This window comes from Astyanax mexicanus, chromosome 18, assembly GCF_023375975.1.
Source record: "Astyanax mexicanus isolate ESR-SI-001 chromosome 18, AstMex3_surface, whole genome shotgun sequence".
Taxonomy (NCBI): Eukaryota; Metazoa; Chordata; class Actinopteri; order Characiformes; family Acestrorhamphidae; genus Astyanax; species Astyanax mexicanus.
Genome location: NC_064425.1, coordinates 45114291 through 45136450, shown reverse-complemented (window position 1 = coordinate 45136450; position 22160 = coordinate 45114291). Strand labels below are relative to the sequence as shown.

Here is a 22160-nt window from a genome sequence, read left to right as displayed (position 1 = left end):
ATAATCAAAAGTTATCCAAAAGCAGTGTGTAAGACTGGTGGAGGAGAACATGATGCCAAGATGCATGAAAAACACTGATTAAAAACCAGGGTTATTCCACCAAATATTGATTATTTCTGAACTCTTAAAACTTTATGAATATGAACTCTGCATAATTTTTTGTTAATTATCAAAGTAAAAAAGTGAAGAAATAAAAATGTACCATTGCTTGGGTCAATGTAGAACATGCCACCGGTTGACACAACTCTGTAAGTGATCTTGCAATTCTCTCCAGAGTCTTTATCAGTAGCCGTCACAGTGATTACAGAACTACCAGCCGGAGTGTGCTCAGCAAGGGTTGCCTAAAAACACAAAAACAGATTCTTATTGTCCCATCCCATGACTTTTGCCATGTTCCATTGAACCTTAAGAACAATGCATAGTTAATTCTGATCAGATGCCGCTATTTACAATGTGCTGTAAAGCCTTCTTTCATTGCATTCCTATTATACTGTACATATAAATAGACACTGTGGATCAAGGAACATTTAAATGCTAATATCCTATCCATCTGGCACCCACTAGCAGAGCTTGCTTGGTTTTGAACTCTGATAATTGTCATCCCAAGACTTTTGGAAAGTCTGTGCAACTTTTACTCAAGACAGTAAAGTAAAGATGGGGAAAAATCTGGCTCTGGGCTTTACTTTGCAAAAAAAAAATAAGTTTAGGTCCCTTTTTTGTGAGGAATGAATAATTTGACGATGTTGTAAAGGTCAAGATGGACCTTGGAGAATTGAATAGAAGAAAAGGTTAAAAATAGAAGATATATAAAGATCACTAGGAAAAAAAGAACTTTCCTCCAGTCTTTAGTTTTGGATTGAAAGGTTAATATTAAGAACATTATAATAAATGACAAAAATGAGAGTAATTGATTAAATCAAGGTTTGTGCACGACTGGGAGTCTGCTGGAAACAGAAAATGTTCCTGACTCAACCAAAGTGACCTTGAAAAGGTGCGTAGGTTATATTAGAAGAGCTACACTTGCATTAGAATGAAGCTTTTCCCTGGTTTTATCAAATATCTAATACAAAAAAAACTTTTTAGGACATCCAGTGCAACAGTTGCAGGTCAGTTAATGTAGGTTGCAAAATACATTTAGTATTTAGTACTTAGATTTATAACATCTACCCAAATGTCCATACGCCTGCTTTTACAATTTTGTCATGCAAACCAACATCAAAACATCCTAAGCCTGAAAAATGGCTTCGTTAAAAAAAAAAAAGTTACTTTATTTCAGTAATTCAGTTCAAAATATGAAATTCGTATATTATATAGATGTATTAAACACAGTGTGATCTATTTTAAGCGTTTATTTATTTTATTGTTGATTATGAAGCTTACAGCCAATTAAAACCGGTGTGAATTAGTGTGAATATTATATACATAAGACCAATTGGTACTTTTGACAGTGTGGGCAGTGTGCCAAGTCCTGCTGGAAAATGAAATCTGCATCTCTATAAAAGTTGTTATCAGCAGAGGGAAGCTGTAAGATATGAAGTGCTGTAAGATTTTGTGGGAAAACAAAACTGCACTGACTTTAGACTTGATAATAAAACACAGTGTATCAACACCAGCAGATGACAGACATGACTCTCCATTAAACCATCACTGATCATCAGTACATTTTACATTTCATTTAAAGGAAATCAAGGGAGCAGAGTCTGGAGGAAGAGTGGAGAGACGCACAGTCCAAACTGCTTGAAGTTTCCACCAGTCAGTGATGGTTTGGAGAAACATTTCAGACATCTGCTGGGGTACGTGGATTTCATTTTCAAGCAGTATTTGGCACACTGCCCACTTTGCCAAAAATACCAATAAGTCATTTATAGTACTCAAATTTTCTAAGATACTGATTTTTGGGTTTTCATTGGCTGTAAGTCATAATCATCAACAATAAAAGAAATAAACACTTAAAATAGATCACTCTGTGTTTAATACATCTATATAATACTGTATATGAGTTTCAGATTTTCCGTTTAATTACAGAAATAAAGTAACTTTTAAAAGATACACTTTTTTGTGATGCACCTGTATGTGAAGCCCCACGATACTCCTATTGTTTGTGTTGGGTTGCAAAGTTTATATGTTTTTTTTTGTTGTTGTTGTTGGGTGAGTATAGCGCTTCCTTTTTTTTTTCCATTATAGTAACCTTAGATTTCCAGATTTCCACTAAGGCTGGGTGCAGCAGCATTAGCGGCTAACCACTGCCCAACAGAACCCTGAGTGTTCTGGTAAGCCAGGGTGCTGTAAGCTAGCGTTTCGTTGCACGCAGTTTGTTGTTTTAACACGGTAAACACTCAGACTACAGTCCAATATACTCACCTCCGAACAGCGAAAGAGCTAACTAGCGCTTAGTGTGTGGTTTGCGGCTAATGCTAATGCTGCATAACCCCGCCATAGTGCTGGAGAAGCTTCACTTAAACTCCTGTATAACTCTCTACTTCAGCGGAGTGACTTTACTGCTCCTTAATACCTGACTGGTAGAATTCATACATAAGGAGCATCAGATTGTAAGGCGTACTGTCGAATTTTGGGAAAACTATTATTTTAAGTGTAATTTTTATCAACAAAAAAAAAGAGCTGTACCTGGTAAAGGTCCTGAGTGAAGACAGGAGCATTATCATTCACGTCCTCCACCACTACGGTCAGATTGGCCTCACTCTTGTGCATGGAGTCGGATGTGCTGATGGTCACGGTGTACCACGTCCTCTCCTCATAGTCCAGCTGTCCGGTCAGCGAGATCCCGCCTCCGTATCGGTGTATCCCGAATTTCCCCTGAGACTCCGAGTCCAGGTGCAGCGAATAAAAGAGAGCGGGACCGGAGTCCACATCGTTCCCAGTCACCTGGGTGATTACCGTCCCAATCAGCATGTCTGAAAAAAAACAAAACAACAAAAACGTCAAAAAAAAAAACAAAGGCTTTCAGGTTAGAAAAGTGAATTATCGTGAGGTCACTTAAAATAATAGAGTGTGTACGAGCGTTACAGCTTTCCCCCTCAGGCTGGTCATGTCCGCCTATTTGCTTTTCATTTTCACAATCCTCGGAAAATACGATACTACATCCTTCTGACAGGATGTGATCACTGAAAGCTTTGGGGGAGAGGCGGTAATTTTAATTGAGTTGATCTTTCAGCGCCGTTCTCGCCTGGCTGTTCGCCCACGCCGGACCGGAGCGGCTAGAGTTCAGCGATAAGATCGGTGGTGTTGAGTTCACGCAGCAGTCAACTCACTCTCAGGGACGCGCACTTCTCCGGGAATCGGGATGGTGGGCCGGTTGTCGTTCAGATCCACTATGATAACGGTGAGGGTGGCGGAGCCGGCCAATCGAGGGCTGCCCCTGTCTGTCGCCATGACGACCAGCCTGACAAGATACACAAAAAAATAACAAAACACGTTAAAACACTGACAATTCACAGATTGTACAAAGGTTTTATAAAGGAAAAATGCCCCTCTACACAATATATTAAAAATAAAGATAAATAGATGGATTGATAGAAAGATGGATGGATGGATGGATAGATACTTTATTGAACCCCAAGGTGAAATTCTAGACATCCAGCAGCAGTAAGGTAGCATGGGGCCTGATTATGGAGAGCTTTGTGAGTAAATAGAAGTATTTTAATTTAACTGGTCAGGATTAACAGATTGTGTCAAGCAAATATATAAACACTGAGATTATATATTTGTTTTTTTTCATGCTCGGCTCTAATACTACTGACTAAACTGTCAGATGTTTTTTTGTCTTCTTTTTCTCTTTTTTTTGATGTTGTTTTCTTGATATAATTGTTTTCTAAAAATGTATGAAAATGTACAAAAATTGGGTGATGTATATATGCTGAGATATGATTGTCTCTTAAAATAAAGAATAATAAAAAAATAAAATAAAAAACACTGACAGTTTGCAAGATAACACTTTTTGTATTTTTTAACATATTTTATGAGAAGAAACGAGCCCATACTTGGTCTGCGTCCAGATTTCCCGGTCCATGATGGCTGCGGTGGAGATGCTGCCCGTGTGAGGGTCGATCTTGAAAAGGCTGCTCATGGACGACGACCTGATGGAGTAGGTCACCTGGCCGTTCTGACCCTGGTCCAGGTCGTCCGCCAGCACCTGAGGAAATTACCGGTCAAATTTGGAATGAAAATACAGGCGGATTTGCAACAGCTGCTGCAGTGAAACGTGAAACTCTGAGCAATATTGGGGTTGGAACGATGGACGCTTTGGTTTTTTTGGAGGTTAAAAAAAAAAAAGGGAGAAAGGGAGGGAAATGGTTACGGCTGTGCGGAACAGCTGAGACTATATTTTAATCACGGGCAATGAAAACAATAAAGAGAAAAGCTGGAGAAACTGCACAGATCCCTTCCATTAAAGAGCACGGGATGCTTTAGTCTACAGCTTCTCACTTTTACAAATTTAACCGTTATAAAAACACAGGGGCAAGTTATCGCACCTGAATGATGGGGAAATCGTAGCCCTGGGCCTCACGAACATAAGCAACGTAATTGTGGAGCTGGAAGCGCGGCAGGTTGTCGTTGACGTCTTGCAGGATCAGGTTGACCGCTATGAAGGAACTGGAGGACCCCGTTTCAGCCTTCACCACCAGGCGGAGTCGAGGGGTCTCCTCAAAGTCCAGGCCTTTGGAGCTCTCCACCCAGATCTCACCTGAAGATATAGATTATTATTTTTATTATTATAATGAAATAACTGAGTATAAAAAAAAAAGAGTAAAAAAGTGTAATGTTCAAACAAGCCTTTTCTGAGACATCCAGCTCCAACAGAACACCTACAAACACCTTTAAAACCTCCGTACCTGTAGAGGAGCTGATGCTGAAGGACTGGAGCTTGTTGCCACTGAAGATGCTGTAGGTGATTCCACTGCGGGAGCCGTCAGGATACTGAGCCTGGATCTGCACCACTGCTGTGCCTGAAATAAGCATCAGATAGATGTTGAGTTATACTGTTGGTTAAGGATGCATCGCAATAAATCATCTCCCACAACTACAGCTCTATAAAAAATCCCTCCAGAATATAATCAAGAAGATGATAAATAATCACAAACCATCAAACCATCTGAACTGCTTGAATTCATTTTTGCACCAGGAGTAAAGCAGCATAAAGTTATCCAAAAGCAGTGTGTAAGACTGGTGGAGGAGAACATGATGCTAAGATGCATAAAAATACTGTGATTAAAAAGCTTATGGTTACTCCACCAAATATTGATTTCTGAACTCTTAAAACTTTCAAACTTTCTGCAAATAAATGCTCTAAATGACAACATTTTTATTTAGAATTTGGGAAAATGTTGTCCGTACTTTAAAGAATAAAGCCTTGTTTAAAAAAAAAAAAACTTGTAAATTTTTTAAAACAGCTTTATAGGTCACAATTTTTTTTTAGCTGGAACCACAAAATTCAATATTCCTGCAGAACCAGTTGAGCCATTTGAGATGGTATGATCTTTAATCTAAACCAATTAATGGTTTAGATTAAATTATTGTACAATAATACACAGCAACACCTTAACAACCACTTTTGATATGATATCAACATTTTCAAGACAGCTTAAAGTTAATTCACAAAATTTCCCATTCTAGCTATTATTAATATTCCTATTTTTTGCCAGATTTTTGCTGTGTAACATTAATTGCTTAGTTGTGACAAAAAGTTAGGCGCCAGACGGAGGGTGATTCAAATAACATAATAAAATTTTCTTTGGGATTAATCTTAAGAAATATTAATGTGATTGCTGTCAAAATTGGTAGAAAATATTAATACTTGTATACGAAACGGTTACCAATTGAACGTTCAGCTTGAACTTTATATAGTCTATCTATATAGAATATTAATTCTGCATTTCATCATTCACTAGGATATGCTTTGACCTCCAATATACCAAATTCCCTTGACTTTATTCCAAGTTGAAACACAGATCTTACCCTTGGCCGCATTTTCTTGAAGGCTGACGTCTTTGGAGTTGCGGCTGAAGCGAATTCCCCTGTAGCTCTGCTCCCGTATGTAGACCACCACCACTCCTAGCGAGGACTGGGCGGGGCTTCCCTGGTCCATGGCTTGCACGATCAGTGTGCGCTGGCTTTGGGTCAGGCTGTGCAGCTTCTCTGTGGCCTGAATGGCTCCAGTCAGGGAGTTTATGGTGAAGCCTTTAACAGGGTTCGCGAAACGATAGAAAACTGAACCGTTGGCGCCGAAGTCCTTGTCCTCCGCTCTCATGGTGGCCAGAACTCGATGTCCAGCACCGCTGCCGCTGGAGATGTTGACGATAAGAGGGTCTGTGATGAAGAAGGGGGCGTTGTCGTTGACGTCGAGGACGTGGACTGTGACCTGAGCTGAAGAGTTGTGAGGGTCTCCAGCGGAGGAGTCCATGGCGTACACCTGGAAGCTGTAGGAGGCGACCTTCTCCCGGTCGAGCGCGGCCGCGGTGATGATGCGACCGGTGTGCTGGTCCACGATGAACATGCCCTTCGACTCATGGCTCAGGAAATAGACCACCTGTCCGTTAGACCCCTCGTCCTGATCCGTGGCCGTGACTTCCAGAACGAAGGAGCCTTCAGGAGCATCCTCAGCGATCTCCACTGTGAAGCTGCTGCTGGTGAACACAGGACTGTTGTCGTTTAGATCCAGGACACTGATGTCCAGAGTGACGGTGCTGCTGAGGGACGGGGTGCCCAGGTCATGAGCCTCCACTGTGAGGGTATAGCGGGATTTCTGCTCCCTGTCCAGAGCCCTGGAGGTGGACAGTGCACCTGATTTGCGGTCCATGTGGAAGTCACCTGAAGGGTCACCATCTTGGAAGTACGAAAAATATGCACAGTATGAAAAAATATGCATTAAAAGGGCATGATGAAGGTCATTCATTAATTTATTTATAATAAATAAGTTAGAAAATAATTTATATCATATAATATAATCTGACAGAAAATATCATTAGTACAAATTAGAGTTAATAACTACATTCTTAAATGACTGCAATACCAGAACAGAAGTTTAGCTCCCTCCTAATTTAACAAACATGTTCCAATAAGGTTTCAAAGTTTTTAGGAAGGAGATCACAATAGCAAATATTCTTTATAAATAAAAAAAAGGTAGTTTTTAAATGATAATTTCATTAATTATAGGGAAAAATCTAGGAGCATCTGAATCAGACTTTGACTAAGTCACTTTTTTCTGTTTTTTAAGCTATTCTGAGATTTTACTTTTGAGTTTGTGTGCTTCGGGTCATTGTCCTGTTGCAGAACCCAAGTACAACTGAGCTTTAGGTCACAAACTGATAAGCAGACGTTCTACTTCAAGATTTTCCAGTAGAGAGCAGCATTTATGGTTCTATTACAGCAAGTTGTCCACTGTACGTAGAATTTAGGCTATTATGAGATATCAACAAATATCGATTGGCTGATTACATATATTTTTTAATATACAACCTCTTTAAAAAGCGTATGCCACCCATACCAGTACCGGTAAAGTTCTATAACTGTAACAATGCTCATGAAAACATCCTAACAGTGACCTAAAGCTCAGGACAAACAGCCCATAACTCCTACCAGTGATTCTGTACTGCACCACTCCACTGTCTCCGGAGTCCAGGTCAGTAGCTCTCAGGGTGAACAGGGTTACAGGCTCCAGGTTCTCAGGCACCTCCAGGCTGTAATAAACTCTCCCAAACGCCGGTCGGTTATCATTCTCATCCAGCACTGTGATACGCACTGTAGTCTTGGCAAAATTAGGAGGAAAACCGCCATCTTTGGCGTAAACTGGAAGGAAAAAGGAAGAAATCAAAGTTTAACAAGGTTTAAAAACAGAAACCAGCACATTTCCTGTAGCAGATCATGCTAGTTGACTTAGGCCATGTGTGAAAACATAAAAGTCGTGATTCTAGAGCTGGAAGAATTATTGATGATGTATTTCAAGCCCTTGAGAAATATCTAGCAGGTTTGATATCTAGACCAGGTGAATGCTACTGAGAACCAATGAGAAGAAGAAGGTTGATTTACACCAACACCGATCGTACATTACACAAATTGTGTGTATTTTTTTAATAAAATGTTTGAGAGCAGACAGACTCGCCTTGTGTTCCTTCTGGTAAAAGACTGTAACTCGTAGTGTTAAGCCAGCCATTTTACTCATGTTTTTGACAAGTGTTTTTTGTAGAGTTCTTTCTCATGTTTATTTTTTGTACATTGTACCAGTTATTGCATCAGTTCTTGTCTGTATTTTTATGACAAAACATGTGTTTTGGAGAGCAGACTTGCACCATGTTTTTCTTCTTGTGAAAGACGGTGAAATTCAGAGGGTAAATTGGCATTATTGATGCGCGTATTCATACCTTTATAACTAAGCAATTGCATGCATTCTTGACAAGTTGTAAGAAAGGAGTCAGATTTCTTTGTCTTATACATAATTATCATATATTACATCAGTTCTTGTGTGTATTTTTGTGATAAAACGTGTTTTGGAGAGCAGACAGACTCTTCTTGTGTTCCTCCTGGTGAAAGACTGTGTAATTTGTAATGTAAACTCAGGCTTGTGGCATTAAATTAACATCACTGAATAGATTTGTATTTATAAACTAATCAATTACATGCGTTTTTGACAAGTGTTGGGAGACGAGTCAGATTTCCTTGTCTTATACATCATCTTCATTCATTTTTTGTGATTTTAAAGAGTAGACAGGCTTGCCTTGGGTTCCTCCTGGTGAAAGACTGCGCAATTCGTAGTGTAAACCCAGGCTTGTGGCATTAAATTGGCATCACTGAATAGATTTGTATTCATAAACTAAGCAATTACATGCGTTTTTGACAAGTGTTGGGAGACGAGTCAGGTTTCTTTGTCTCATAAATAATACAATAAGTGAGTTCCGCACTGTTCACTGCTGGCAGGGTGAGTAGGCCTACCTGTCAGGGTGTAATCCTCCTGGGCTTCCCTGTCCAGGGCTCTGGTGGTGACTATAACACCCGTCAGCGGATGGATGCTGAAATCATCCTGCGTTACGCCGCCGTATGTCACGACGCTGTTGCTCCCTATGGGAAATCAATCAGGACACTTTAGTAATTCATCCAGTCTGGCATCCAGTTGTGATGCCACAATAACTCACAGTAACTCCTGAGGACTCACTCACTCCATCCTCCTCTCTTTCTCTCTCCTTCTCTCTCTTTCTCTGCTGCTGAGAACTCTAAACAGTATCTACGTCAAATCAGACACATCTGTTAACTCGGGGAAAATAGCCATCGCTCTCACGAGACGAGTGTGTACACAATGCACAATTGGCTTTTCTCACGAAACGGGTAAACACATGCGGTGTGTTAGTTTTCTTTCTTTTTTTAATTTCTTGTTTGTAGTTTATTCTGCTGTCTAAGCACTTGGCCGCGGTCAGGATGCCAGGTTGCGTGCTAACGGCGAACAGTCTGGCAGAGCATCACCTGTTTTCTCCACTAATTGCTCCTGGGGAGTCAGTTTATAATCCTTCTGTTTTATGTGCTCCTGAGTAAGGCCAGGAGAATGCGCCCCCTCCTCCTCCTCCTCCTCCCGAGAACACCAATTAACACCAATTAAAACCACTCGTGTTCATGATGTGTTTAGCACCAGAAAGCACGACAAGGATGCAGAAATAAAATGACACTCATAAACAAACATGCCTCCTGCCCTTATTTAGTTTTAGAGGGTCTGACGTAAGAACGCACTCTGAACTACCAGAGCACAGAAAAGGTCAATGGCTTTAAAGCTGGACACAGTTCTTAAGATACTGTCAGATACTGTCAAGAGTCACTAAATGAACAAAAGAACCATATTTTTCGCACTATAAGGCGCACTGTCAATGTTTGGGGAAAATTAAAGAATTTTAAGTGTGCTTTATAGTGTGAAAAGTAAAGTATTGGGGGAAACCTGCTTAATTATGTATTGTTTTTTTCTGTAATCTTTTGAAATCTTCTGACAGGCATTAAAAAGAGTATATCCTACTTTTTTTTATCCTGTTCGCTATCATAACTAAAGAAAAAAGCACACTCTGTGTGGCTTGAAACGTAATGCAATAAACCAATGAGCATGTCAGTTCCCTCACATTCTCTTTAAGAGCCAGGTATGCTCTGACTTGGTGGATTGGTTAATTGCTATTTTAACGGCGCAGCGCTGCTATGAATCTCAGCAGAGGAAACTGCACCTAATGTAGTAGGTGTACAAAAATCTTACCCTGGTCCAGGTCCGAAGCCGACACCACCAGCACAGTGGTTCCTGCAGGCTGGTTCTCAGTGATGAAGGCCTCATACATGCTTTCCTCAAAATACGGCACTTCATCATTTACGTCAATCACCTGCACGGTCAGTATCTGAGTGCTGGACTGTTGGGGGACGCCACTGTCCTCCGCTACAACAGTCAGGTTAAACTGGGCCAGCTCCTCTCGATCAATGGGCTTCAGGATAGACAAAGACCCTGTTAGAGACAGAGAAAGAGAAAAGGCCGTTAGACAATCTTATTTACCCTTTGCTGGGTCAGGGTTCCTGCAGGTCCTTAAAAAGTCTTAAAATATCTTAAATTAAAATCAGGGTATTTAGGGTCTTAAATTGTCCTAAATGTACTGTAAATTACGACGGTGCATTTAATGCCATTGGGAAAGCATGTGCTAACTTTAGCGGTGAGTTAGTTAACATTACAGGAAAGAAAACTAAGGTTGTGTGAGATAGCTAACGTTAGCAGCAAGTTATCTAGCTACATTACTGAGGAGACCTATAGAACTAGCTAACATAGTAACTTTAGCAGTGAGCTAGCTAACATAATAACATGAGCGGTGAGTTAGCTACAATACCAGGGAGAGAACTAAAGTTAGTAGAGAGCTAGCTAACATAGTACGTTAGTGGCGAGTTAGCTGCGATAGAACTAAGGTTAGAGGCAAGCTAGATAACAACATAGGAATGCTAGCCTTGAGTTAGCTATGGTAAGTGTTGATTTCCAATATAACTATTTATTTCCTACCAAAGAAATTATGACTACATATTTATTGCGGTCTACAAAAGGTCTTAAAAAGCATTAAATTTGACTTCTAAACTTGTGCAAGAACTCTGTGGATTGTCAAAGTCCTGTACACAGCCCACAACATGACACTTGTAACATGGACCTGTGATATGTTAGGCAAGACAACAAACTGTTGATCTTAATTGTCAACACCAAGACATCCCTGGAGATGACAACAAGATGGCCGGACTACCCATCAAGTTCTGCAATCATTCCTGTCACAGATTTGTTCTGGGTGCAGCAGTATTTTTTGAGCATGAATGTAAGTTATGAAACAGTTTTAAAGTTTAGGATTTTAGTTTTCATTAGATAATAATAATGTTGTTTTCTGCTACTTCTGTACCAACCAGAAACATTTCCTCACTTAAATCTGGGTCCTAATCAAACGCCAGCACGCATGATGTTCACACGCACACCGTGGGTCTTGCTGGGTCTACATTAGCCGCTTGCATGCGATTCTCTTCACCACATTCATAAAGTTAAGAGAGAGAGCACCGGCTGAGCCAACGCCTCGCTGCGGTGAACAAAATAACACAAAAATACAGAAAACGAGGTGAGAACTAAAGGCGGGATGGAGCAGATTGGAGGAACAGGCCGAACATGAAGAGGAAAGGAAAGCGTTTCCCCACGCCGAGCTTCCTTTACCTGAATGCAAATTGTGTTTAGCCGCCGTAACAGCCCAAACTATCCGCCCGCAGTTTATGAGTTCTTTCCACACAACGAGCGAGAAAACAAAAGCTCCAGACACGCAACAGCCCTGCCTGCCGTGCCCTGCCCAAATTAGAGCAGCCCGTACCCCCGAACCGCCCTCCACCCCCTCCCAACGCCAGCCCGACACGAACGCTCATTGATCTGATCTCCATTTCACGCTTTTACACAAGCCACCACACCCGTTCAGCCGGGCAGCGGAGGCACGGGATCAAGGCCTCTGCGGGCTGTTTTCATTCTGCTTCTTATTTCGGCCTCTCTTCTATCTCCCTGCACTCCGCTAACGTGCCCCTGAGCTCTTAATCTGGTTAGAATTACCAGCTCAGCCTCTCGCAGCCTCGCCGACTCCTTCACAATCTCTCTCCGGCAGGAGAGGCAGGGGGAGGTGTTGTGCTTTAACTGGTTCAGTGTTCAAATTCTGCTTTAATACGCTGTTCAATCTGTTCGATCAGCATCAAAAAGTGTTTTGAGATTGAAGCTTACTGGTTACTGAGTTTTTCTTGAGCACTGTAATAGAGCTGCAAAATATTGTATAAAGAATTTACAATGCAAATGTTCTTTTTTCTTTGCGTTTTCTTTATTTTCACTGAAGCATCAAAGCTATGAATGAACACATGTGGAGTTTTATGTACTTAATAAAAAATGAGCTGAACCTCCACAGTCACCGGACCTGAACCCAATCCAGATCCAGGTTTGGGGTGAGCTGGAGCACAGAGTGAAGAAGACAAAGGAGCAACAAGTGCTAATAAACACCTCTGGGAACTCCTTCCTTCCTTCCTTCAAGACTGTTGGAAAACCTTTCGTTTCAGGTGGCCACCTCTTGAAGAAGCTCATTGAGAGAATGATGACAAGTGTGTGCACATCAGTAATCAGAGCAAAGGGGGGCTTTTATTTTGAAGAAACTAGAATATAAAATGTTTTTTAGTTATTTCACCTGAAGTTAAGTACATAAAACTCCACATGTGTTCATTCATAGTTTTGATGCTTCAGTGAGAATCTACAATGTAAATAGTCATGATAATAAAGAAAACGCATTGAAAAAGAGAAGGTGTGTCCAAACTTTTGGCCTGGAAAAGTGTTGGAAGTGCGTGAGAAGGGGCGGGGCGACTGCTTCAGGTCAGAAAAGATCAGCAGCATGTTTTGAAGAGTAGCAGGTGTGTAGTGTAATGGGGTTTAAACCCACACTGCACACATGCTGCTGCGCTCCTGCGCATGTTTGAACTGTTTCCATATTTACGTGAGGCCTGCAGGCTGCTGCTGCGCTGTCTGCTGCAGCTCACACGCGTCTTAAAGAGCCACGAGAAAGCCCTCCAGAGAGAGCATGCCGCCGCGCTGCTGGGATGAGTGTCGAGGGAGAAACATGCTGTAAATAGCTACCAGCAGTGCAGGCATGATGCCTCCTGACGTCTGCTCTGTGTCATAAGAATTAACACACAGTATACGGACACATATATAAACACAGTTTATATATTTATACAGTACCAGACAAAACTTGGGTACACCTAAATTCAGTGTTTTTTCATTATTTAGACCAACACTAACGTCATTCAGATATGGTTAGTAAACAAACCAGAATATGTTTTTATATTTTACTTTCTTAGATGATCAGTTTTGAACATCTCTGCTGGATTTTCTCAGTCAGCTTTATGAGGTAGAGTGTCCTGGAATTCAGGCTTTCAGTTAACAGCTGTGCTGAACTCATCAAGAGTTAATTACTTGAATTTCTTGACTTAATAAAGTGTTTGAGAGCATCAGCTAAAGTAAAGTAGTGAAGAGGTAGAGTTACAGGTATACAGTGGATAGTGAATATTTGAGTAATGTTCATATTAATGTTAATATTATGGCAAGAACTGCTCAACTAAGTAAAGAAATAATACTTTAAGAACTGAAGGTCAATCAAAGTATCTTCAAGAGTTTCCCAACTATTATATTATAGTGGATTTCACCCCTTCTTTTAAAGGTTACACCCAAAAACAAGTAGTAGGGGTACAAAAAATAATGGGATTGTGCCTCTATGTTCTTGCTTAACTGGATTGTGAATTGCAAAATATATAAAAAAACATAATATAAGATGCTCACCAGTGTTCGGGTTGAGGCTGAACTTCCCCTCAGAGTTCCCGTCCAGTATCCGGTATGAAACGGGTCCGTTTTCACCCTGGTCCAGATCCTGAGCCATGATGTACAACAAAACGAAGCCCACTGGTTGATCTTCCATAACGCTGACTATAGTGGGCGAGGTGAACTCTGGTGAGTTGTCGTTCACGTCTGTAACGAAGATTCGAGCAGTTACAGTCCCGTGGCGTCGCTGACTTTCATCCAGGGCTGAGTCGGTGGCATGGACCACCAGCAGAAGAGACGAGATGCTCTCGTGGTCCAGCGTCTGGCCCAGAGTCATCACTCCAGAGCTGGAGTCCAGCAGCAGGAGGTCTGGGACGTTGGGCCACTGCTGTACGATGGAGTAGCTGAGCTCGCTGTTGGGTCCACTTCCGTCCCTGTCTGAAGCCTGGAAGGTGTAGACAGAAGAACCGGGCTCCATGTTCTCTGGAACCACGATGGTTACGGGGTCTTCAGGAAACTCTGGAGAATGGTCGTTGCTGTCCTGGACCTCAATCTCCAGTGTGACGAAATGGCTTCTGGGAAGCACTGAGGAGAAATCGTCCACTTCGATTTGGAGAGTGTAGCGTTGAGACCTCTCGAAGTCCAACTCACGAGCCAGGTAGACCTCTCCTGTGTGCCGGTCCACTACGAAGGTCCCGTCTCGATCTGTACCCCCAACCACAGTGTAGGTTACCAATCCTGTTTCACTGGGGGTCTTAATCAGGTCAGGTGAGCATACGCTGCCAACGACAGAGCCAGGCTTAGCTCCCTCCACTGGGCTGAAGGAGATGGACACCATGTTGGATGTGGTGGATGATGCTTTAGTAGAGCTGACGACCTGCAGATACAAGCAAACAGAGAAGATAGAAGATATTTGCTCAGTGTTTTCTACAATTTCTTGGATGCAACAAAATCGATGGCATGGTAAAGAACAGTGCAATATTAGCTAATTGAGTCACAGCCCTGTGTGAAGAAGTATTTGTCCACCAAGTCTAATAACATGGTTGTGCAAACCTCGTGGCAACAACTGCAATCAAGCGTTATGAGTCTTTCACATCTCTGCTGTTCCAGTTGTTTTAATTTAGACACATTGGAGAGTTTTCCATCATGAACGGCCTGTTTAAGAGCATCCACAGCACCTCAGGCATGTCAGACTTGTCAGACTAGGTCACTTTAAAACCTTCATTTTGATTTTTGGGTCATTGTCCTGCTTTAGAACCCAAGTACACTTGAGCTTAAGGTCACAAACTGATGGCCTGACTTTCTTCTTTAGGATTTGGTATCTGGTAGTGATGCTTTTAGGTATTAAGGTTAATAAAAAAACACTCTAGGATTTTGGAGGTCTGCTGTATGGTTGAACAACATACAACAAGAAAGCTTGTACATGGTATGGTTCTTAATTTTGCCATCAGACATTGTGAGGAAATGGCATGCTCACACACGCATTTTATTACTAACTAAAGAGTTAGTAATGAACAACTCTGTAATTAGCTAATTTAGTGGACTTATTTGCATTTAAGTAAGAGAGTAATTTTGAAAATAGAACATTTGAAACAACTCTCAAATATAGCTAAAAGCTTTTTAAAAAGTTAGGACCAGGTAGAAAACAAATCTAAATGGGTGATTGGAAAGATGTATTGAGACATAAGACATGGTTAAATGTCTAATAAATGGCTGTGCACTAAACTGTCTTGTGTGTTCATGCTCCCAGATGTGTTGTGGACGCTCTTGGACCTCTCATTAGGTGGGCAAAGCTTTTTCTGACATAAAAAAAAAACTGTACATTTCTATACAGATGATTCTGCTGCTTACTAGTAACTGTAGATTGTAAGATGTAAGTTTAACTTACTTCTCATTTCAATTTCTGCTGAACTGTGCAGAACATTTGCAAAATGTTATTACTATGGGAAATGCAGGCTGGACTACAATCACACTGTATTCCTTTACACTATAATATATGATTCAGAATATATGAATTTCCGGTCTGTTGTGTAATTAGAAACCCAAGTTCTGATGGAAATACAGTGGCTCACATTTTCCCCATCTTTTCTCTGAGAATGAAAAGCAAAACTTCTCTACAAGCTCAGAAAAACAAGCCTGCTGGCGTTAATCATACTTAATCAGATGGCTCCATGAGTGCCAGGAAAAATAATGCTGGATTAAAGTAAACGTAATCAGAACAGGAAATTGGTAGAATGTTTAAACTCTGGGAAAAAAAAGAGGGTATATTATAAAAACTTATACACAGGTCCTGATGACCAATCAGAGAGACTTCAAAGCAGAAATAGATGCGTAGCCCAATGGGAAAACCATACGGTCTGGCTTCCACGGATGATGCACCATTATAACAGTTCTAATAGCAAAAAAAGAGAGACATACAGACGTATGGAGGAAGACAGGCTGAAGAAACGACATACACAAGACCAGACGGGCGGACAGATGGGAAGACGCAAGAATGGATAGACAAACAAGCATGCAGACAGCGAGAGGATGTGGGACTTGTTTGAGTTTGGGTCTGGGATGAACCGCAGCCAATAAATCAAATCCGAATTGTTCAGAAATGTGTCGGTTTGAGCTCTGCGAGAAAAGATGGATGAACTTGGACAGGATGTAGGTCTGTGTCTGCAGATGAAGATCCACAGCTTTTTTCGCCAACAACCCAGCTGCTCACCATGGCTCACCAGTGAACCATTCGCTGAAGCCGTTGTTCTTTATTAGTAGACCCCAGTACCAGTACTCCACACTGTACCACCACGCCTCGCTTTGAGCCAAAAACTCTCCAGAAACTTTATATGATAGTGGACTAATTAATTCCACATTAAAATGTAAATTATACACAAGGGACCGATCCAACGCAGCGCGAACATGAGGTCACTTCCTCACCGCCTGGCTGTTTCTGGAAGGAGCGAGAGCTTTTTAGAAATGATGACATCCAAGAAAGAAAAAAAAGAAGAGCCAGACTTTACTACAATCGCTTTAATCCAATCGCATATCAATTATAGGCCTCAGTCTTTGTGTTGGAAGGCTGAGGTGGAAAATAAAGGGATTAAAAATGTGCAGCGGATTTTCCCAGCATCTGCGAGTGGGAATTTACTACTGTTGCTGTCCACCGAGCCTGTTTTTGGGTTCGGCTTAGTCATAAATTGTTATCTTCATTAATGTTCTCTGGGATATTTCACAGAGGACATGTTTCTGCTGCTCGAAAAAAAAAAACGGTAAAAATTTAAACTATTACTACACTTTTATTCTCAAAGAAATGGAGCCACTTTCGTGCTGAATGTGAGAAGATCACAGTAGGGCTGCAACGATTAGTTGATATAATCGACGATTTGTCAACTACAAATTTCATTGTCAAATAATCGCTCATTTTTAACAGTACCGCATTGCATGAAGTGCTGGGGACAGAAGCGCAATGGGAGATAAAGGGTAAATGTCTCACTCAAAGTCTGGGTCTCCAAAAGTGCTTAAACACAAAAGATTGCATATTTACTCACTAAATATCAGTAGTTTCTGAGTTTAAACAACATCCAGTCATTAAAATGCCTTTTTAATCTCATGTTCTGCTGTTTCTATTGTTTTCTAGAGATGGAGAAAATGGCAGAAATAATCGTTGACTAGTCGAAGAAATAATCATAAAATTAGTCGGCTACCAAAATAATCATTAGTTGCAGCTCTAGATCACAGTCAAAAAACACATTCTCTCTTCACCAACTTCACAAAATAATAACGCCACTCTCTAAAAACTGCAGATATCCACCAAAAAATAAGAAAACTTAAGAAATAAAAGAGTGAGAGACTCTGGAGAGTGGAGAGTTGTATGTTGGTAAAAATCTCGTCTTTCTGAGTATCTAAAATTAGCCAGCTGAGAGTCTTTTTCCCAGCAAAAGCTCAGAGTGAGATAAAATCATCATCCAGTAAATTCCTGGACAGAAGCAGGAGGAGGATTATATGAGCTGTTCAGGTAGAAGCTGTGTAGCACTGCAGGTGGCTACAATACACACACACACACACACACAGTGCATGGAGAGAATCAATAGTAGGACACTGGACGGAGCTTCAGTAAACCACAAATGTGAATTACAGCTGCAGACAATGGAAAACAAAACCAAACAGAAGACTAGACGGAGGTGAATCAGAGAGAGAGAAAGAGAGAGATCAGAAGAAACAATCATTATTCCTGCTGCTAGCTGTTATTATGAGAGTTAAAAGAGATTAATTAATGATCGAATTCAACAACAGGAGTGTGTTATCATGGCTGAGTGAACAGAGAGAAATAACTACAGAAGAAAATACAAAAAAAATAAAAATTAAATTAAAAAGAATGTGATAATGCACAATAAACTCTATAGTATCACTCTAGAGCAATTCATTCTCATGTGGTGGGTCGCAGACAGCTAGTAAAGAATTAAATACATAAAAAAATATTTGTAAATAATTAATGCTCATCTGATTTTGTACTATTTTATCTTTCATATTGTGGAAAAAAGCTGAGAGATAGTTTTTACTAATATACTATGAATGCAGAGAAGAAGTGAAATATCTAATTTTGTTGAACTTATTTATTTTGTGCTTTTATATATGTTCCTCCTCAGTTTTTTTTTTTAACAAAAAATGCTCTCAAATTCACGTTGTATGCATATGCATCTTCAAATGGGATTTTAAAGGCTATTTTTCAAAAATACATTATTAAAATTGTGAGACCAGTTAAGACCCCCCGAGCTAAAACATATGAGCAAAATGTTTTAGAATATACTGTATGAATCCATCTGGCTGATTGATGGCCTAGATGGCGGTTAATTGGTTGAAATGTTCATTGTTTTTAGACTCTTGTTACATATTTTTATTTCTTTCATTGTTGATTATTAGAAAATTTGACCAATTGGTACTTTTGGTGGGCAGTGTGCCAAGTCCTGCTGGAAAATGAAATCCTCCTCTCCTATAAAAGTTGTTATCAGCAGAGGGAAGCTGTAAGATATGAAGTGCTGTAAGATTTTGAGGGAAAACAAAACTGCACTGACTTTAGACTTGATAAAACACAGTGGATCAACACCAGCAGATGACAGACATGACTCTCCATATTAAAATTTTCTGAGACACTGATTTTTGGGGTTTCATTGGCTGTAATCCTAAATCATCATCAATAAAAGAAATAAACTCTTAAAATCGATCACTCTGTGTTTAATACATCTATATAATATGAGTTTCACTTTTTAATGATGTGAAAATGATATAATTAAATGGGTATTAAAAGATCAATACTTTAATATTGATTAGTAATGTCTGACCTGTATCCTCAGTGTGGTGGTGGAGCTCCGGGGGGGTGAGCCGCGGTCGGTGACCAGGACGCTGAAGCTGTACTCGGGACGCTCGGCGTGGGTCAGCTGACTGGAGGAGTGCAGCTCGCCTGTGATTGGGTGCAGAGAGAAACGCTCTGCTCTGGGACCTGCCCACAAAACAAACAAACAAACAAACGTGTTATTTTTTACTATTCTCACTATTCTTTCTGCCATCACTGTTTAGGGGGCAACTATACCCAATTTGATCTCAATGTACTGTTCTGCATTAAGGGGGCATTAAACTACCTGATTTTTTGCTGACTTCACTCTCAGCTCAAATTTAAAAAAGCCTAAAAATGGGTACTGGGTGATGTATGGGTTTAGGGCCGGGGCAGTGTGCCTCTAATAGTCGTAGCCTTTTGTTTTTAGAATGCCAATGCAGGATGCTTTAACACTTTGTGCTTTTATCTTTTTTCTGATAGGTTGTTATTGTGTCACAGTTGGATGAAAATGGTGCTCCTCTCTTACCAGACATTGAATAAAAAACAGTTCCATTTTCTCCCTCATCCGGGTCTTTAGCGGTCAGGGTGCCCACCAAAACTCCTGATGGCTGTCCTTCCATCACCTGCACACACATTACATTACATTACATAGTTCACAACTTTTCTATATTTATGTAAAAAAGAAAGTTAGTATATACCTTGTTATTAACTTATATTAAGTTTCAAATACAAGGCAACAACATTACATTACTTACATCTTTTGTTTTTATACATAAATTGCTTTGCACAATAGTCCTATTTTCAAAATGTACATTTAGGTGAATTAAACTGATTCAGGTGTAGTTTTTACTTGTAATATTCATTAAAAAAATAGTTTTTTTTATTACAGTTAATAAATAAACTGTCAGAATTTTTAAATCTAGTTTTACTCTCTAACAGACTTTTATTATCTGTATACAGTATGTCAAATTCTGACAGCATAATTCAATAAACAAAAACAAAAAAAATAATGAAATAATATAAGATAAATGTTACTATTGTAAATGTTACTATTGTATTGTATGTATATATATATATATATATGTCTGGCAAGTTTCCCCCCCCCATAGTGGCTTGGGGGGAATGACTACACACTGATGGCGATGTTTTACACACTGTCCTGCTGGTACCTGCATGAAGATCTCTGTGCCGCTCTGGGTCTGGGTGAAGGAGGGAGCGTTATCGTTCTCATCCAGAACCGTGATGAAGGCGGTTCCTGTGGCGCTGCGGGGAGGAGTTCCACCGTCCTGAGCAACCACCATCAGCTGATAACTGGACTGATGCTCCCGGTCCAGAGCCAGCCTGGTGCTGATCTCTCCTGTAGAGAAAAGAAAAGAAAAGATAAGATTACAGGGTGAGAAGATGAAGGGGTGGAGAGATGGACTGAGGAAAGGATAGATGTAAAGAGAAAGAAGAATAGATAAATAGATTGATGGATGAATAAAGGCATTGGACTAATAAATAAAGGGATAGACAGATGCATGGATGTATAAGGGAAGAGAAGAATGGAGAGATTATGGGAGGAAGGGATGGATTTGTGATGGATAATGTAAGACTGATGGATGGAGAGATGGACCGATGGATGAATGAACTGGTGCATGAAAGTATGACAAAGAAGGAAGGGGTGGACAGGTTGAGGAATTGAGGAGAAAAAAGGATGGCTATTTTTTTTTTGTATTTTTTTTGATAATGTGTTTTTTTTTGATAATTTTCAGATAATGTGAATCTGATGGATGGAGAGATGGGAGGATAAATGAATGGGCAGGTGCATGGAAGTATGTCAGAAATGGAGGGATGGACAGATGGAGAGATGAATGAACTAGATGCATGGAATTATGACATGAATGGATAGATAAAAAGGGTTGAAGGGAGGATTAATAAATGGAGGGAGCGATGGATGGATTGATGAATTGGATGGTCGGTTGGATAGATAGAGGATGAAGCTATAGATGAATGATAAAATAAATAAAAAAATGGATGATGAAGGGATGATAAATGAATGAGAGACAGAACTTATAAAAAGAGAAATGGGTGGATAAATGTAAGAACGAACGTACTGATGTGTGGAGGGAGGGATGAATGAGGGAATGATATGATTGATACAGTATATGATGGATGGATATATGGGGAATGCATAATGATGAGATGATAAACTGAAGGACAGATGAAAGAATAGATAAAATAATTGGATTTTACTGAATGAAGCGATTGGTGGATAAATGGAAGAACATTGATATGTGGAGGGGTAGATGAATGGATAAATAAAGGAATGATATGATGGATGGATATATAGGGGTTTTTGTGAAAGGAGCAATGGGTGGATAAATGGAAGTAAGGACTGAGGAATGCCTGGATGGATGGATGAACAGATGAATGGAGTGTGACAGAGCGAGACAGTATGGAGAGAGAGAGACAGTAGTAGTGAGTGTAATCTGATTGAACAGCGCAGGGTTTAAGCTGGATCTCAGTAACAGCAGAGGGTCTGATGGTGCAGATGGTTCTCCAGCTGTCTGTGTTGGATCTCCCTCAGCAGCAGGAGTCTGAGTTCAGCTCTGTGGGAGATTCCTGCTCTTCCTCAGGGACAGAATGTGTGAAATCTGAGCCCAGACTCGTTTATCTCACTCCTGTTATTCAGTACACTCATCTCTAATCACCGTATCTCTCTCAGACTGTACGGGATCATCGCTGTGCATTACGCTCAGCTAACGGAACATGTTCAGGACTTACTTGTAATCCTGCCCAATCAAACGATGATGGCCTTTTTTTTTTATCCAATTCAACATGGTTTTTAGATAGATAGAATGGATAGATAGATAGAAAGGTGGGTGGGTGGGTAGGTATGTAGGTAGTTAGGTATATATGTAGGTAGGTAGGTAATGAGGTAGTTAGGTATATATGTAGGTAGGTAGGTAATAGGGTAGTTAAGTAAATATGTAGGTAGGTAATAAGGTAGTTAGGTATATATGTAGGTAGGTAGGTAATAAG

At 40.4% G+C, this 22160-nt stretch overlaps 1 protein-coding gene and 1 long non-coding RNA gene across 4 annotated transcripts in view; one reads left to right on the top strand and one right to left on the bottom strand.

Annotated features, from left to right (window-relative positions):
• Nucleotides 1–19648, top strand: part of LOC111192164 (uncharacterized) — a 60435-nt gene extending 40787 nt beyond the window's left edge. The window contains exons 3-4 of one of the 3 annotated variants that reach the window (XR_007425346.1): nucleotides 1682–1793; nucleotides 19156–19648. This is a non-coding gene — a long non-coding RNA (uncharacterized LOC111192164). The remainder of the gene's footprint in view (nucleotides 1–1681; nucleotides 1794–19155) is intronic. The other 2 variants (XR_002649826.2, XR_002649825.2) reach the window with 2 other exon arrangements.
• Nucleotides 1–22160, bottom strand: part of dchs1a (dachsous cadherin-related 1a) — a 168708-nt gene that overhangs the window by 8411 nt on the left and 138137 nt on the right. The window contains exons 7-20 of the mRNA XM_015608193.3: nucleotides 20306–20493; nucleotides 19663–19759; nucleotides 19144–19301; nucleotides 13841–14696; nucleotides 10235–10474; nucleotides 8944–9069; nucleotides 7594–7803; nucleotides 5974–6840; nucleotides 4851–4964; nucleotides 4491–4702; nucleotides 3999–4150; nucleotides 3270–3400; nucleotides 2626–2912; nucleotides 203–341 (exon numbers count right to left, since the gene is read on the bottom strand). Of these exons, the coding sequence (XP_015463679.3) occupies nucleotides 203–341; nucleotides 2626–2912; nucleotides 3270–3400; nucleotides 3999–4150; nucleotides 4491–4702; nucleotides 4851–4964; nucleotides 5974–6840; nucleotides 7594–7803; nucleotides 8944–9069; nucleotides 10235–10474; nucleotides 13841–14696; nucleotides 19144–19301; nucleotides 19663–19759; nucleotides 20306–20493 (3777 nt within the window). The remainder of the gene's footprint in view (nucleotides 1–202; nucleotides 342–2625; nucleotides 2913–3269; nucleotides 3401–3998; nucleotides 4151–4490; nucleotides 4703–4850; nucleotides 4965–5973; nucleotides 6841–7593; nucleotides 7804–8943; nucleotides 9070–10234; nucleotides 10475–13840; nucleotides 14697–19143; nucleotides 19302–19662; nucleotides 19760–20305; nucleotides 20494–22160) is intronic.